Genomic DNA, 18891 nt, shown 5'->3' with positions numbered 1-18891 from the left:
AAGACTTTGGCGAAGCTAAATATCATATAGCGAATGAATACTTGCATCAACCATATCGTATAAAGCTGAGAGTTATTATCCATATTATTATTAGGTTAAAAATAACTCAAATAATTACGGTAACTGTTAATCACTGAAATGAAGTTACAGACACGAAATTCTGGTAGTAAAATCATATGAAGAGCAGCAGTCAGCGGAGATATTACGCGTACACCGTAGCCGGTTATGTACAACTGTACATTTTTATTGAAAAGCGTACAAATAAGCGCATCTTTACAGCGGTTGTAACGTCAGTTACGAATAAACGGTAATAACGCAGTACATAATTTTATTATTGAGATTTATTTCTAAGTCTTGGTAACGCTAATTATTAACGAGACAGGGCGAGTAGTTTCATGCTCGTTAATTCTTTGTTGGCGCCTATGGTGCAATTAACGGTAATTACTTTTAATTAACAAATTATGCCTGCCGTAACCTATTTGTTAACTTTGATTAATATATTAAATACAATTTAAAAACGCTGCATCTACCATTACAAAGGCTCCGTCCTTTCATGTCTATAGCTATCCGTTTGAGCGTATCCGAGGGACCAACACAATGATGAGGGAACACATAAAATTCAACACAAATGTTTACATTATTGTACAGAAGTCTGCCAATTGCATGTACATATTCTTTTTCTGCGAAGAACTTCCCTACGCCAGCATTGAGCGTACGCGATAATAAACACTTTAATAAACGCATGCAATAAAAAAACTCAAAATAAATTTCTCTGTTAAGTCACAGGTTCATGATATGTGTTAAGGAATTGCAAATACAAATATCGATTTGATTTTCAATTATATAAATTAAATTCAATTTATCATCAATTTATATAAATAAAATACAACTAAGATCCACTGACTGCAACAAAATTTATTTCAGTGAATTGAATTCGTTTCCTACGTAAATTTCAGCTGAGTGGGAATTCATCTGGATTTATTTAATAATGAATAATTGAATTACCCAATTTATCCTGGTTTATCTGTTATTGAAAATTTGAATTAAAACTACAACTGCGTTCGAACAAGTAAAAAAAACCTTAACTAACAAATATAGCAAAAATATTTCGGCTAAAGAACGCAGGACATAAAGAGATAACCTGCTGAGATTTCCTCATGTCTCGCAAGTGTTCGAACCTGTGGTTGCGGAAGACTTCAAGCTAAAAAATAAGCTGAATTAATACAGAAAAGAACAAACATTAGGTAATATTAAGCTAGGGCTCACTGTAACGATAAATATAGGGAGAAGTACAGTGATTAGTTACTTATGAGACAAAGTCTAGGCAGATGACGTAAAAGGAAATGACGATACGAATTCTCGGCAAACATTATCAGATAGGTTGCCCTTGATATCGGCAAATATTATCAGATTATAGGTTGCTTTTGATCTCGGCAAATATTATCAGATAGGTTGCTTTTGATCTCGGCAAATATTATCAGATAAGTTGCTTTTGATCTCGGCAAATATCATCAGATCGGTTTTCCTTTAGAAAAAACGCAAATATGTTCCGTCCTAGACGAATGGTTCGGCGTTGAGGGAAAGTCTAGGCAGTGGAGGATGCCTGGGGGTCTTGACACGAGTTTTAGATTTCCTAAGGACAATTTCTTGAGGGATGTTGAAGTTGCAGCTCGAGCTGAGGTAAGCACTGAGGGGAGTGGCGTCTTCTTCTTTTTCTTGAGAGGGCGTTCGTATCTCGAGACTGGCTGGTCTGTTGTTAAGGCGCCGTTTACCTTCAGGATGACGACGCTGAGGCACGGTACTGGTCCAAGTTTCATCAATTTTTCTTGGTTGAAAATCCCGCAAATTAGGTAATGGTTTTTCGGTTGGAAATGCAGTTAATTTAGGAGAAAATTCATGCAAGTCTGAAACGAGTTCCTCTTTATGAAGCTCCCCTTTAGGTGCACTGACTTCACATAATCTGTACAAAAGTTTGTCGGAGAGAAACTCCCGTGTTCTTGAAGGAGATTCTCGCGACTTTGATACCGACTCTTCAACGGACAAACCTCCAGGTTCACCTGAGATTGGCTCGCATGTCTCAAGAAGTTTCCTGGAACCATGAACTTTATCGGGATTTTGCGATACGTTGATTTCTTGTCTCCCCTGTTCAAAAATAAGCGTCGGAGGGCGCGGAGACGGGGAAGTTTGCGTGCAATACAATGACAATTGTTGCCCCGATCGCGCTGGATGATCTCTACTCGTCCTATTATCCCCACACACGCTCATTTTTTGCTTCTCGACTATAACAGCCTTTCGGTTATCAGGCCGGAATTTTTGCTTCAACTTTAGCCAGAAATTTTTGGATGCGCCAGGGGAACCGATGAAGGGCGCCGTGTCTCCTGCTGAAGGTGAAGAGGGCGACTGCAGGACGCACACGGGCGAGGAGGAACCTTTCTGCAGGACAGAGGCCAAGCCTCTCTCTGCAGGGCCGTCGCATCTTCCCTGGTAGACTTTATTTGATGTTTGGCCTGTAAATTTCAAATTTAAAATAAGTTATGTTCTTCTGTATTATATTGTGTCATGTGCATTTCCAATCGTGGATAATTTTACTATCTCTCTTGAATTTAATCTTGATACCCAAAGACAACTAATTTAAATATATTAAGTCACGATAAATAGCAGGTATTATCGCCATAGTTCAACGAAATATCACTAAAACTATAAAAAAATTGTTATGATCACCAAAAAAACTCCACTTAAACTTTCCTTTGTGATATATTTGACTTCGCTTTACTAAACAATATTTAGGCAACCATGAGCGGGAATGAAAGCTTCTATATTTATGTTAACTGCGTTTCATACGACCGGTCATTAGTCTGACCTGCGGCGTGCATAAGGTAGGGCTGGCCTGGCAACGATGGTGAGAGCAACGTATCGTGAGTCCTCGTACTGCTCTCGTCACGCTCGCCATACTCGCTGCCACCGCTGCTCGTGGTCCCGACGAAGGCGCTGCCGATGTCCCGACTACCCGACGAATCGTGGCGGGCGCTGGTCGAGTGAAACTGATGTCCGATATCCCGACCATCCGACGAATCGTGGCGGGCGCTGGTCGGGAGTAACTGACGTCCGATATCACGACTACCCGACGAATCGTGGCGGGTGGCGCCCGGCGAACGGTCTAGCAGGGGAGCATGGCAGTCGTGGTGGCTGGTGCTGTTGTGAGCAGGAGTTCGGTTGCGTTTGGAGTTTTTGATAGAAAAATTATTATTCGTCCTGCCAGAGCTGAGAGAATTACGAGTGTCACAGTCACTGGTGTAGGCGGGAAGCTCTAGTTCACGGCAACTAAAGTCAATGGCAGAGCCATTAGTTAATGGTTCACGGCAGCTGAAATCAGTGCTAGAGCCATTGTTCAATGGTTTACGGCAGCTGTTGCCGATGCTAGAGCCATTAGTCAATGGTTCGCTGTAGCTGGAATCAATAGCAGAGCCATTGCCGAAAACGATTTCCTTACTGGAGCGCAAAATTGAATGTCCGCCATTTTTGCTGAGGTCTTTTGACGAACTCTTGGATATTTTGGCATCACCTGCGGATTGAACAACAATGATTTATTGCGATGTTCCAAAACACTCTAGACTTAACGCATAAAATTGATACCATGAAAATCGAAGCTACCTTCAATTCTTATCCATCAGGCCACAGCCGGACACCTCAATGTGCAACGAACATTTTTCTGATACATTTTTTTCGTGCATATATTTGTTTAGATGTCACGTCGTGAGCGCTACGCCACGGTAAGTATCAGGTCAACACGTCAAATTTGGCCCAATCCAAAAAATAGTGTTCCAAATAAAAAATTTGCTCCCGCCAAGAAAAATTATCTGACATCGTGAAACTTGGTCCCTAATCATAAAATTAGGAATGTTCCAGAAAGGCGAAATTAACCTTGATTACGCAATCACAATCACCTTGGCTGCGCCATAATAATCACCTTGACTGCGCCATGATAATCACCTTGACTGCGCCATGATAATCATCTTGACTGCGCCATGATAATCACCTTGACTGCGCCATGATAATCACCTGGATTGCGCCATGTTAATCACCTTGACTGCGCCATGATAATCACCTTGATTGCGCCATGTTAATCACCTTGACTGCGCCACAGTTGCGGCAGTTGCTCCAGCCTCTCCAAGACGCACTGCGCCGATAGCCGCGCCTCAGAGTCTGCGTCCCAACACTCCTCGATTGTGTCGCGTAAAATGCGTCGTGCCAGTGACGCATGTTTACTCGACACGAATGCGTCGTCGTGCGTCTTTGTGACGTCTGATAATGTCAGGTTAACGTCATCGTTGATAGAGACGCAGCTTCCTGTTGTACGTTCCTCGAATTTTTCATGGGAAGTTTTAACGTCCCGAGTCCCCGCGGGGGACCAAAGCGTGTCGGGGAACAGCGGCCGACGTTTCTCCTTCACCACCAACTCTATCATCTGGTCCAGTTGAACGTGGGCGCCTGTAATATCGTCAGCACAAATAATATAATCAAAGTAATGATTATATTGATTAATCATAATATAATGTAATATAATTTTTTGTATTTATATTAACTTATGCAGCAACATTTGACTGACAACTGGACAAATGTCAGGGAACGAATATTGAACGCCTTGATAGTGAGGTACAGCGAAAATGTAATTTTTAGATGTATAGATAAAAGAGATAAACATACATCATTACTTTCATCCCACATTCAGCATGTAGGGCATGACTCACCCAGCTCCCGCTGGAAGGGCAGAATGTAGGGCATGACTCACCCAGCTCCCGCTGGAAGGGCAGCATGTAGAGCATGACTCACCCAGCTCCCGCTGGAAGGGCAGAATGTAGGGCATGAGTCACCCAGCTCCCGCTGGAAGGGCAGCATGTATGGCATGACTCACCCAGCTCCCGCTGGAAGGGCAGCATGTAGGGCATCACTCACCCAGCTCCCGCTGGAAGGGCAGCATGTAGGGTGGGGGCGTGGGTGAGAGGTGGGTGCAGCGGGTGACACACTCCCACAGGACGAGGGCCAGCGCGTACACGTCGATCTGCCGCAGCGCTGCCTCGCACTCCGTCAGGTTCACGGCGCCCTCCAGCAGCTCGGGCGCCATGTACCGCACGCTGCCCACCTGCGGGCGTGTGGTACGTGTCGTATGTGTGGTACTTGTGGTACATATGCTACGTGTGGCACATGTGGTGCTGAGGTCGCGGGACAATACGTGGTAACAGTGGTGATTACGACGCTAGGTACACGCGCTCAATTTAAGAATACAAATATTTACATATTATTTATGAAATATTAGTCTTAATAACGAATATTAAAATCTTGAATATATATATCTTAACTTTAATAATAATTGTTAGAGCAAGGTACCTCATTGAGGGCGGGGGGCGTGCCGTGCGTATAAGGTCGCCCGGGGCGCGAGTGCGAGGCGCCCTTGACGCACACAGCGAGGCCGAGGTCTATGACCACGCACGACAGGTCCTCCCGCAGCGCCAAGTTACGGGTGTTGAAGTCACGGTGCGCCATGGAGGGCTTGTGCTGACCTGCGGGGGGAAGAGGAGGTGTGGTGGGGTGGGGTATGGTGGTTGGGGTGTGGCGGGTGGTGGGGTGTGGTGGGGTGACTGGGGTGTGGTGGTGACTGGCGTGTGGAGGGAGGGTATCAGGGGTGAGGTAGGGTGAAGGGGCTGGTGAGACAGCGCACCAGCTTGGCCTGGGACTGAAATATGTAACAAGTATACTGAGTATGGTGGGGTGGTGGGGTGTGGTGGGGTGATGGGTGGTCAGTAGCAGGATGGGATGGGTGTGATGGAGGACATGGATATAAATGTGTGGTGGACGACGGGGAATGATCGGGGAGGTCACTGAAAGAGGAGGTCTTTTACGGGGATGCGGTAGGGCGGCGAAGAGTCAGATGGAGTGTGGTGGGGGTGACGTCAATTTGGCGTCTTAATATAATCATAATAACTATATTATATGATTAGATCATATGTAATTGGGACGTAATATTCAATTGACCTGTCGTACATTGATGTAGAAGTTCTGGACATAAGTCAGCATCCGGAAGACATCACGTGATAGATCACGCGATCAAGACCTTAGTTGCGGGCGGAAGCGAAGCCTATATAAGGGCTGATAACCTTAGTATGAGCCCCCCAGTAGTTGATAAGCGCTCCGCGATGTAACGCGTCGGTTGATTTCTCCGACCTTACGGTCGCCGCTGTAGCTTATACCTCTGTATCGTAACTCATGTAGTATAATCTCCTGTATATCAAGATATGTATTCTAGACAGATGTGTTTTACTTATCCTTCACGACCAAAATCACGTAACCCAATCCTGAGGTAGAGCTAAATCAATGAGCTCTGACACTGATGTGATGTGGTGGGTGATGACCTGATGTGATGTGGTGGGGGATGACCTGACGTGATGTGGTGGGGGATGACCTGACGTGATGTGGTGGGTGATGACCTGATGTGATGTGGTGGGTGATGACCTGATGTGATGTGGTGGGTGATGACCTGATGTGATGTGGTGGGTGATGACCTGATGTGATGTGGTGGGGGATGACCTGACGTGATGTGGTGGGGGATGACCTGACGTGATGTGGTGGGTGATGACCTGATGTGATGTGGTGGGTGATGACCTGATGTGATGTGGTGGGTGATGACCTGACGTGATGTGGTGGGTGATGACCTGATGTGATGTGATGGGTGATGACACAAAGTTATCACCCACCAGCAGCAGTGATGGGTGCGTGCAGGTGAGCCAGGCCGCGGGTGGCGGTGATCACAACACGGCACAGCTGGGGGAAGGTGAGGGTGTGGTGGGTGAGGTGGGTGCTGAGGCGGCCACCGCTGCAGTACGGCAGCACCAGACCGTACCCGTCCGACCCCAGGCGACCGTAACCTGTAATGTTGTGTAACATAACCGTAATACTTTGGTGTTACAGTATAACACAGAGATAATCTTATACATAACACTGTAACATAACTGTAACACTATTGTGTTACAGTGTAACACAGAGATAATGTTACACATAACACTGTACTGTAACATAAACGTAACACTTTGGTGTTACAGTTATGTTACTGTAACAGTGACTACAGTAACATAACTGTACAGTACAGTTACATAACTGTAACTGTACTGTACAGTTATGTTACTGTAGTCACTGTTACAGTTATGTTACTGTAAATGTAACACTTTGGTGTTACAGTGTAACACAGAGATAATGTTACACATATCACTGAAACATAACTGTAACACTATGGTGTTATAGTGTAACAAAGAGATAATCTTACACATATCACTGTAACAAATAATACATTGTACATCAGTTGACCATCAGGTTCAATGCCGCAACACATATTTTGTATTATAAATATTCAACTGTTAAAGTACCTCCTGAATTCAGCATTCCATCGGACAAAATACTATAACATTTAATTTTAATTAAAAGTTATAGTTTTCTTAGTTCATATATTATTATTATTTCAGCGAATTTTGGTAGGAGAGGAAGATTTAGCCAGAACAAGAAAATTTTCAGAAATTTTTCGTACTTGAAAACAGGAATGAAAATTACCTTTAAAGCAATTGTTTTAATATGTAATAAATGGTCTTTAAAAGAATGTTTCGAAGCTTGAAAGGTTCTGGCAAGGTTAGAAGGAATATTCGCAGGAGGTTCTCACGAGGTTCTCACGAGGTTCTCACGAGATTCTCATGCACTAACTTCTCACGAGGTTCTCACGAAGTTCTCACTAACTTCTCACTAACTTCTCACGAGGTTCTCACGAGGATTTCACGAACTTCTCACGAGGTTCTCACGCGGTTCTCACGCGGTTATCACGAGGTTCTCACAAAGAGCCCTCATATAGAACTGACCGAGGCAGGTGAGGAGGTTGGAGTGCTGCATGAAGGGGTGGCTGTAGATGAAGAGCTCGTTGGTGTAGCTCTCCTTCTGCCCTTCACTGAACACCTTCACGACCACCTCCTCCTTCAGCCCCTTCACACTAGCCTTGTACACGCATCCGAAGCGTCCTCTGCCTGCACTCACAGAAATTAATGAGACTTTGTCCAAACCCTAGCCTTGTACACGCACCCGAAGCGTCCTCTGCCTGCACTTACAGAAATCAATGAGACTTTGTCCAAATACTCGTGCACTTTTGTAAGTATGTGTGTCATCCTGACCTAGTTCGGTCAGGAAAAAAGACGCGGCAAGTGTGTCACAATTTAAACAATATGACTCTTTTATTTTTCCAGTGTGCAAACCATCATAAACGTTAGGTAAGTTATTAATTATTTATTCATGACATTCTACGAAAAACTTAATTTTTGCACAAGACAAAAAAACGCTACGCAAATTATTTATTTATGACATTCTACGAGAAAAGGTAATTTTTGACAAAAAACGTATAGACTATAGACCATAAAACAGGGCTGCAGGATTGGAGCAGTAAGTTGAGGCTTTGAAACCCAAATAATCTGTGACAATTCTGATCGCAATCAACAAGATGGGCGGGTGGTTAAGAATCGGTAACCGGATAACAAGGCCTAATCAAAGCAGACTATATTTATATAGCTTTAATTATATTTAAATTACATTTATATAGCTAACAACTATGTGTATAGTTGATATTACTATATTAATAAACGTGTGTCAGGCTGACCTATAACGTCGGTGAGCTGCACAGAGCTGATGTCGACGCTGCCCCAGCCTGGGGCCCCGCCCCCCACCGGGCGCCCCGCTTTGCATGCCTGAGCGCACATGACAGTCATTCAATCATTTAACAGTCATTTAATTCATTAGCAGTCATTAAGTTAATTAACAATCATTTATTTAATTAATTCACTCATGGAAATGAGCGAAAGAATTCGTCCAAATAGAGATGCATTTTTCTATCTAATCATCATAAAATGTGTTAAAATGATAACAAATATCTTGGAGTCGCTGATGAAGATAATTCAATTATGAAGAATTTAGCCATATAAGATTATTTGCGTCACGCTGCGTGACAATGCGTCACGCTGCGTGACAATGCGTCACGATGCGTCACAATGCGTCACTATTTGCCATAATGCGTCACAACGCGTCACAATGCGTCACAATGCGTCACAATGCGTCACAATGCGACACAATGCGTCACAATGCGTCACACTGCGTCACAATGCGTCACAATTCGTCACAATGCGTCACAACGCATCACAATGCGTCATAATGCGTCACACTGCGTCACCGTGAGGTCGCCGAGGTCCTGTAGGCTCATCTTGCGCTGGCGACGGCGGCGCCACAGCAGCGCGGCGACGACGCTCGCGACGGCGACCACGACGGCGGCCACGACGGCGACGACGAGCAGCTGGGGCGCCTGCAGCTCCCGGGACGTCGCCACGTCCTCACGTGACGTGCCTGTGTGCCACACGAGAGGAGAACTCGACTTGAATTGTGTTGTTTCAGGGTCAGGTATTTGACTTTGAAAAGACGTTAAAATGACTTTGAATGACGTTGAATGACGTTGAATGACGTTGAAATGACGTTGAATGATGTTGAAATAACGTTGAACTGACGTTGAAACGACGTTGAAATGGCGTTGAAATGACGATGATTAAACGTTGCGTCAGCGACATTAACTAGACATTAACGTTATTTCAACGTCACTGGCCTGAAGTGATAGTTCGTAAGATTCAGGAAGTACCTATATTTCAATTTAATCTATGAACCTCAAATGTAGCGGAGGTACAAGACCACCACGATTGGTCCATGGCTGTGTGGCGTAAATGATGGTATAATTTACAATATTAGAAGTTACTACTACAGAAATTAGTTGATATACATACATGAAATAAATGAATAAAATATGAGCTTCAATAGTTTTCTACAATATGTACCTATAAAACCTTGATGATAATTCATTTATCAAATCAAATTTAAATTCACGTTATCTAGCAATTCGAGAAGCATGGCTAGGTATTCCTAGACTCACTCATATCCCGCATAAGGATTCATATCAGATATTAGATAGATATTATACAGTGCAGAATCATATTAAGATTAGTTAGATAGTAATCTAATTAAGGGCAAGAACATAAACCTCACCAGCCTCCTGTGGCTGCTGTAGGAGGGGCGGTACAACCACGTTCCCGTTGCAGAGGTCGCCGCGGCAGCAGCAGAAGAAAGAGTTACGAGGGCTCTCTCTTGTGGCAGAGCACTCGCTCTGCTCGCACGCCTCCGACGAGCTGAAGCAGCCTGCAATACCGGGGCATTAGGGCATATAGCAGCCTGTAATGCCGGGGCATTTAGTGCATATAACAGGCTGCAATGCCGGGGCAATTAGTGCATATAGCAGCCTGCAATGCCGGGGGATTTAGTGCATATAGCAGCCTGTAATGCCGGGGCATTTAGGGCATATAGCAGCCTGCAATGCCGGGGCATTTAGTGCATATAACAGGCTCGCACGCCTCCGACGAGCTGAAGCAGCCTGCAATACCGGGGCATTAGTGGCATTTAGTGCATAGAGCAGCCTGCAATGCCATGGCATTTAGTGCATATAGCAGCCTGCAATGTCGTGGCCTTTAGTGTGTGAAGCAGCCTGCAATGCCGTGGCCTTTAGTGTGTGAAGCAGACTATATTGCCGTAGCCATTAGTGTCAGGGTGAAGGAGAAGCCGGCTGCAATGCCATGGTTTATAGAGTACAAGTTCTCAAGAAGTAGACAGTAACATGCCTTGAATTGAAGCTGAATTTTACGGAATCACTAAGGCATTGTAGAGAAGTAATTGGCCAACTACGCGCTGAGGCGTTTGTCTATTGAACCAGAAATCGTGACCATGTAAGATCATGAATAGTAAAACCTTAATTCAGAGCGCATCAGAGATGCAGACACACGAGGCGTTGAAGCCTGCAAGTCATTTATTGCTAAGGCTAGCGTTATGCGCAAGTAAACATGTAACTTCAGACAGCTCAGTGTTTGATCTCGCGTCGGATCAAGAAATGTGCCCCGGGAATACACTGAGGTCTCTATGCTCGCAGGCTACGATCGTGATTCTCGGCCCTGCGCGAGCTGTCCGGCTCTCGACATATCCGCGCATACTAATTCGCGGTCTAGTTTATAACATTAATGTAGGGTTTTGCGGATTGGTGGTGCAAGAGAAAATTGATGTGCGTTTCACAAAGAGGGAATTTGGATGATGAGTGGTAGGGATCAAGCGAGCAACACATATAAATAAATTCCTTGGTAAGAACAACCAACTATTCTGATGAAAACATCTATACCCTGATCTTTATTCATGTCTATCGGTGATTACCGTACAGTGAGCAACCAGCGTTCCGCGTCTGTGTAACGAGAACTATATGAGCAATTGAGCGCTGATCGTTCGCTTAATCAATATTTAGTAATTAATAAAAAATAAAAAATTTATGTATACCCGTACTATTCTATTCCAAAAGCATCGATACAAAGCTAAACATTTCGAGTTTTCTTTTGCAACAATCGCAATTATTCAAATGAGAGCGACTGAGATCAAAGATCCATAACAAAGAGAGATTGAGATTGATAAAATTAAGTCAAAAGTTGCAGTCGAAAAATCAGTTATATAATAATAATATAGCGGTGTCAGCGTTTATTAGGCCGTAGGCTTGTCACCGATTCTTAACATCACAGAACATTCACAGCTTGTTGCGGTCTCGAACTCGCAATTCACTGCTACAATATTCTGCTGCGCTTAACCGCCCGCCCTCCCGCCGATTCTGACCAGAAACTGGCGCACAGAGCTGGGATCGAACCCGCGCTTCTTCGCTCTGGTGGTGAACTCCAAACTTATTCAAATAAGTGAAACATGAACTTTGAGCGCATACAATGAATCAGATCTCATCAGTGAGACATGCACACGATATCGCTTGCAGAGCAATGCTCGGTAGCTTCCCTCTCCCTCGAAACCTACTCAGTAAAAGTACTTCAACACTACTTATTTCATTAGTCTGTTATAAATTACTTAATCACTTCTTCTACTTATTTCTTTAGTCTGTTAAAGTACTTAATAACTACTTATTTCTTTGGTCCGTTAGAGTACTCATTCACTACTTATATCTTCAGTCTGTTAAAGTATTTAATTACTACTTTTATCTTTAGTCTGTTTGAAATTTTTTTGCCAAGTTCACCCAGAATTTAAACGTAAAGAAACTACCATTAAATCCATATTAACTTCATCGATGACAACGTATTAAATTTACTAGGCATTTTATTTGTTTTTTTTTCCTAAATAATATAATTTATGACTAAATAGACATAATTTATGACTCTTTATGAAGAAATTTATTAATAAAAAATATCAATAAATTGATGAGGCCGGTAATAAATGCAGTGCTTAACTTAAAACAGATGTAAACCAAACGGATAATAGAGCGCGTGATACCCTGAACTAAATAGAAGATCAGGCTTATACCACAAAATTTGGCGGCAAATGCAAAAAATATGTCACTAGATGCACGTAATGTAGCACTAGATGCACGTCATGTGTATCTAGCATAACTAGATGCACGTAATGTTTAACTAGCATGACCACTATACATGCATGTAATGTGTAACTAGCAAGACTAGATAAACATTACATGTATAAATAGCATGCCTAAATAAACATTACATGTATAAATAGCATGACTAGATAAACGTTACATATTTAAATAGCATGACTAGATAAACGTTACATGTTTAAATAGCATGACTAAATGCTCGTAATGCAGTATAACTAGCATGACTTCTATACAGGCAAACAATGTGTGTCTATATTATGTGCATTTATGCACTCTATAGAGTGCCCAAATGCACATATGATAATAATAATGTAACTAGTATGACTAGATACACATCATGTGTATTTAGAATGACTAGATACACATAATGTGTATCTAGAATGACTAGATACACATAACGTGTATCTAGAATGACTAGATGCTAGCACAGCCCTCGTTGCTGTACACTAGATGCACCACAACTTAAAGCCCTACCTTGAGCCAGCCACTTGACGTGGCGCCGGGAGTTGTTGTTGTCGTTGCCGTCATCGTTGTTATCGTTGCCGTCATTGCCGTCATCGTCATCGTCGTTATCGTTATCGTAGGTCCAGAAGCTGAAGCAGTAGTCGGACGACGATGCACACATGACACGGTCGCCCCCCGGCAGGATATGGTCGCCCTCCTCCTTCAGGATGACGGACGCGCGGGACCTGTGACATACGGGACGGCCGAGACCGCGTCCTGCTTCTGACGATACCGGCACCGAGGGCGCCACCGCTGCACAAAAGACGTCTCACAGTCAACTTTTATTTCCGTGAAAAAAAATTTTTGCTTTTTTGTTAAGTTATGTCGCACAGTGAACTTTTTTTTAGTTTTTTTTATTATTTCCTTTGAAAAGCTTTTTTTGTTTTTTTGTTAAGTTATATAATATTATTCTGTTATTTCTTATATGGGAAATCTTATCCCGTGCTGATTTTTTATTTCTTAGACTGCAGACATTGGAAATTTCTTTTCTTTTTACTTTTATTGTCCAATAACTCGATTGTCAGTGTATAAAATCCACATCGTTTTACTGAAGTTCCCAATTTATAAATCAGCATTCTGCCAAAGTAGAAGCTTTCATTTCCCAGACTCATTTCTGTATTTATTTTGTTCAGATGTCAGAACAATTTTCCTAAGCCAATTTATTATAACTGCAAGTTGCCCAGTGAAAAGTTGTGATTTCTAGTATTGATTTCAGTCAGCATCCTGCCAACAAAAAACGTACAATTTACTGAGAAAATTTCAGCCAACATTGAACGAAGATGAAAGCTATAACTGCCTATATAAATCAATATTAGTCTACATTAGTCGCTGCGAGGAAAAATAATTTCATTTTGTATGCTGCTCTCAAGAAAGCGAACAGAACTCATAATCATTGCATTGGAATATCAAGCGTTTGAATGTTGATCTGACCGCAAGTATACAGTGATAAATTGAACGTCAATAAACACACGCACCTTCAACATTCACAGAGCAAAGAGTGTGGCAATCATGCAGCGATGAATGATTGAAGTGATGTATGCCTGCATCGTCTTCTCGCTCTCAAGCATCACTTGAACACAAGAGCGAGCAGACTGAGCAAGCGTTTGTTTCCATAGGGTGAGATCACGTCTTAGGCATCACACACTTCACCATACACGGTGCCCGCATTCTCCACACGTCACATCACACAGTCTAATCATACAAATCACGTGATGCATGCATGGAGAATTGAGGCACAACGAAATATATTTCTTATTCAGAAGACCGCCTGATGGATGCTTCAGACGAGGAGTTCTAAACATAGAAGCGCTATTACCAGCTAGCAGGCGCCTACCCAATGATAAAAATCTTGAAAGCAAGTGAGTAAAATAAGATCTTTGTAGACGGGTACAACTGAGACATCTTGAATTTATGTGTGCGGAAGACTGCATATTAACAGCAATTGTCTACGGAGAGGCAAGAAGAGTATGCGTGCTATATATGCTGTTCCTAGCAAATTTATATGCAGATGCGTTCTCGATGCAATGACAGCAAAAAATGCTGTCATTGCATTTTTCAGTGCCTGCTTTAGCAAGGTTCGACAGAAAAGCTATTGAAGTTATGCGTGAGAAAGAGTTTCTCCTAACACATTCAAGCATAAAAAATTTCGAAGTTCGCGCTCGAAATATGTTATTCTTAGCCAGTACGAGAGAAGCCCTTGAAGCATATAAGTAGCCTTCTCATCGTGTAAACAATGACGTCTTTCCTTCGTAGCAGGAACTCCGTGAAGCGGGCATGCAAAAACAGACACGTCGAGAGCGGAGGGCAAGTAAACGCTACCACGTGCACTCAAGGGGCTGGGTCCTGAGATACGAGCTCGTCCTGAGATAAGATCGCGTAAACGAGAACACGTGCGCTATATAAAGTCTCTGGTCCTAAGAACGATCAGTCCTAAAGGCTCTGGTCCTAAGAACGATCAGTCTTGAAGGCTCTTGTCCTATGAACGATCAGTCCTAAAGGTTCTGGTCCTAAGAACGATATCAGTCTTGAAGGCTCTGGTCCTAAGAACGATCAGTCCTATAAGCTCTGGTCCTAAGAACGATATCAGTTCTAAAGGTTCTGGTCCTAGGAACGATCAGTCCTAAAGGCTCTGGTCCTAAGAACGATCAGTTCTAAAGGCTCTGGTCCTAAGAACGATCAGTCCTAAAGACTATGGTCCTAAGAACGATCAGTCCTAAATGCTCTGGTAACAAGAACGATCAATCCTAAAGGCTCTGGTCTTAAGAACGATCAGTCCAAAATGCTCAGGTAACAAGAACGATCAATCCTAAAGGCTCTGGTCCTAAGAACGATCAGTCCTAAAGGCTCTGGTAACAAGAACGATCAGTCCTAAAGGCTCTGGTCCTAAAGAACTATCAGTTCTAAAGGCTCTGGTCCTATAAGAACGATCAGTCCTAAAGGTTTTGGTCCTAAGAACGATCAGTCTTAACGGCTCTGATCCTAAAAACGATCAGTCTTAAAGGCTCTGGTCCTAAGAACGATCAGTCCTAAAGGCTATGGTCATAAGAACGATCAGTCCTAAAGGCGATCTGGTCCTAAGAACGATCAGTCCCAGAGGTTCTGGTCCTAAGAACGATCAGTCTTAAAGGCTCTGGTCATAAGAACGATCAGTCCTAAAGGCTCTGCAGGGGCCGTATTATCAAACCTTCGTAAGTACGCAAAATCGACTTACGAGTGGCGTTGCTGTGACAACGTAATACTACCGGTGGTATTATAGAAACATTTGCGCGGGAAAAATTTGCGCGGGAAAAAAATTAGGCTTTTAGCTAAGACTTGCGTACGAAAGTTGTGATAATGCCAAAATTAGGGTGTATTTACGTACCACAGAACTTTTTTGTCGTAAGTACAAAAAGTTACGAAGTTTTGATAATCCGGCCCCACTGGTCGCTCGTCGTGAGATAAGATAGCATAAACGCTACCACGTGCGCTATATGAAGGCTCTGATACTAAGACATGAGCACGTCGAGAGGGCATATCTCGTACATACGAGCATCTTTGTTGAGCACGACGGCCAGATGACAGCCTCACCGCCTATAAAAAAATTCAATTTCATATCCGGAATAAATTTCCTCAGTGAATTCTTCGATGAATCTAAAATTTTCGTAAAATTCAGAATATTCTTTTTTGAGGTCATCATCATTTACACTTTATTTTTACTATTGAAAGTAAAATAAAGGATGATAAGTTAATCATTTATGGTTGGTTTTTTGCATATGAACCCCTAGTGAAAAATTTAATATTATGTAGACATAAGATATATTGCATTTACCGCTTAAAAAAATATATGCCGCTAACGTACATCCATAATTCCAAAAAATTTTGCTTTTTTTAATAGAGCTAATTGGAATCGGTCTCCCTCAATTATTTGAGAGCATGCAGTTAGATCGGCAGAGATATCATTTAAATGATCGCGCAGCATGGCGAATGCCATAGAATCGTCAGGAGTCAAAAAGGACAAAACAGATGAACCATCAACATTATTCGAATTATATCATTATTATCATAAACAGGACGAGTTGATAGTGCATGGCATTCATATGATGTGTTCCCCTAGACAAAGCTGTTCTACGCATCACATTTATGTCTCGAAGCATCAACCCGTTCATTCCATTATATTGAATTATACTACAAATTATTGCTGTATCAGTGGTATAAATATTAATATTTCAGCTCGGAGCGGCGGATGATTTAGAATAGATATTTATATACGAAGTATAAACGACCAAATCAGCCTCTGTGTGCTGTGCATTTCAACGACGGAGAGCGCGTAGACTTATACGTCGACTCGTACGGTAAAGTTTGTGAATAGAGGAGTTAAGATTTGCATTATATTATATAACAAACAGACTCGTGCAGCAGGTCACGTTTTATCGTTTGAGTTCTGTCATCAAGCGGTATTTCCTTCATAACCCGAGATTTTGGGTAGGAGGCGTTGGCATTCGAAATATAAATTGAAACTTGCAATCTTCGTGAGTATAATAAGCAAACTCCAGTCGCCTGAAGCTGGCGCTCTCATTACTTCTTATTTTTATCATAATGATCTATTTTACTCTTCAATTTACATACATATTAGGCTGCATGGAATCTTGGAGCAACATTACGCTGCATGGAATCTTGGAGCAATATTACGCTGCACGGAATCTTGGAGCAATATTACGCTGCACGGAACCTTGGAGCAATATTACGCTGCATGGAATCTTGGAGCAATATTACGCTGCACGGAATCTTGGAGCAATATTACGCTGCACGGAATCTTGGAGCAATATTACGCTGCACGGAATCTTGGAGCAATATTACGCTGCACGGAATCTTGGAGCAATATTACGCTGCAGGGAATCTTGGAGCTATATTACGCTGCACGGAATCTTGGAGCAATATTACGCTGCACGGAATCTTGGAGCAATATTACGCTGCAGGAAATCTTGTGGTAATATTACGGATCTTGGAATCATGTAGATTTATTACGAAGCACGGACGCATTTCCGGACCAAAGTCGAAAAATTTCACAGTCGAGGCTGGTGTTACATTTCAATATTTCTTTCTGCAACGATAATTAGGAACTTATGCTGAGTAATATAGCATGCAACTTCAATTTTTTCGTCGAAATGAAATGATCCTAATAAATTTACATACACACGCGAAACTTTGGATGGAGCTCGCCTACAATAAATAAACAAAATAACGATACCAGTCGCCATGAAATGCATAGTTTAAAACTCGGATTGAGTGATGGTTATTCTATGGAAAAAAATGTTGTGCGAGTCGAACATTACGGTTATTAAGCAACATATATGATATACAATGCAAAATTCACAGTAAGCGGCAAGGGCGATAATGTTTTTATTTATATATCTGTTATGTATAACTAAGGTTACACGGATTAATAACAAATGCTGCTAATGATCGCACACACACAAGGTATGGCGCCATGCTTGTCTCACCTGGCATTGGAACAGACAGGATCAGTGGCAAAAGAAGACACGAGATCATGGCAGCGGCAGACGGGCGCCACAACACCTTTACTTTGTGTTCAACGCCCGCTGATCTATGTTGGGCAACCATGGTATATTCTAGATACTACCAAGCCGTGAAATGATTATTTCATGTATACTTTTTGTTAACGCAGCTATAAAGCAAGATGTAACATCATTATTGTTCAATTGAAGGAAATTCTTGTGGCACAGAGCGCACACTGCTCACATGTTGAGGGCAGCCTTGCTACTGCGATGTTTGCCATCAATACGATACTTGCGCACCTCGGAAACTGCGTCAAGGCTTCCGACACAACTTATATCGAAATAAAGTATTCCTCTCAACAATTTAAGGGGCACTATGTTAAGAAATGAATTGAACGTTAAGAATTATAATTATGAGAGGATCTCGATTTTTACTATCTTCGCTCCTTGTTTTTTTTTATAGTGCTTACACGGACCAGAAGTTGAAATAAAATTGCTGTAATATACATTAATATATCAGTGAAATAATCAAAACAAATTTTAGTCCTCCTATATCGTTAGATTTGAAAAACAATTCCGTGTGTTTGAAGTTAGTCAACCTGGCGCATAGGTACGTTAATTCATGTTTGCGTTTATCGCCAGCTGATTGCGTACCTATTTGGTTATTGAAGCTGATAGTGGGGCAGCCTTCATGCGGGGCTTCAACTTAAGAGAAACAATTTCTATTAGCAGTTTGTTCTTCATAATGCTACGCAACGGACGTAAGCTATTCTTATGCACTGAATGAATATTTCGTTTCCAAGAAGAAATCAAGAAAGATTCAACTTCATTCAAGTTTCAACCTACTAAAGAAATCAT

The 18891-nt window shown here is 42.3% G+C and overlaps 1 protein-coding gene across 1 annotated transcript; it reads right to left on the bottom strand.

The window, feature by feature from the left end:
* Window positions 1-899: 899 nt before the first annotated feature.
* LOC108679446 lies at window positions 900-18285 on the bottom strand. Its single transcript, XM_018168065.2, has 12 exons — window positions 18019-18285; window positions 13010-13291; window positions 10105-10254; window positions 9248-9417; window positions 8681-8768; window positions 7896-8057; window positions 6750-6920; window positions 5386-5558; window positions 4954-5140; window positions 4129-4488; window positions 2861-3562; window positions 900-2507 (listed from the first exon to the last, which is right to left on the bottom strand). Exons 1-12 carry the CDS (start codon window positions 18137-18139, stop codon window positions 1555-1557), a joined length of 3519 nt encoding a protein of 1172 aa, XP_018023554.1. The 5' UTR covers window positions 18140-18285; the 3' UTR covers window positions 900-1554.
* Window positions 18286-18891: the final 606 nt, after the last annotated feature.

This window comes from Hyalella azteca, unplaced genomic scaffold, assembly GCF_000764305.2.
Source record: "Hyalella azteca isolate HAZT.00-mixed unplaced genomic scaffold, Hazt_2.0.2 contig10740, whole genome shotgun sequence".
NCBI lineage: Eukaryota > Metazoa > Arthropoda > Malacostraca > Amphipoda > Hyalellidae > Hyalella > Hyalella azteca.
The sequence above is the reverse complement of the archived record's forward strand: the minus strand, read 5'-3'. Positions and strand labels throughout refer to the sequence as shown.

Excerpts from the sequence above, each read along its gene's own strand:
- LOC108679446 (XM_018168065.2), bottom strand. The coding sequence starts at position 18,139 with ATGGTTGCCCAACATAGATCAGCGGGCGTTGAACACAAAGTAAAGGTG. Across the intron at positions 8,058-8,680 it reads GCAGCTCACCGACGTTATAG|GCAGAGGACGCTTCGGATGC; the intron begins GTCAGCCTGACA and ends CTGTGAGTGCAG. Across the intron at positions 5,141-5,385 it reads CGCCCCCCGCCCTCAATGAG|GTGGGCAGCGTGCGGTACAT; the intron begins GTACCTTGCTCT and ends ACACGCCCGCAG.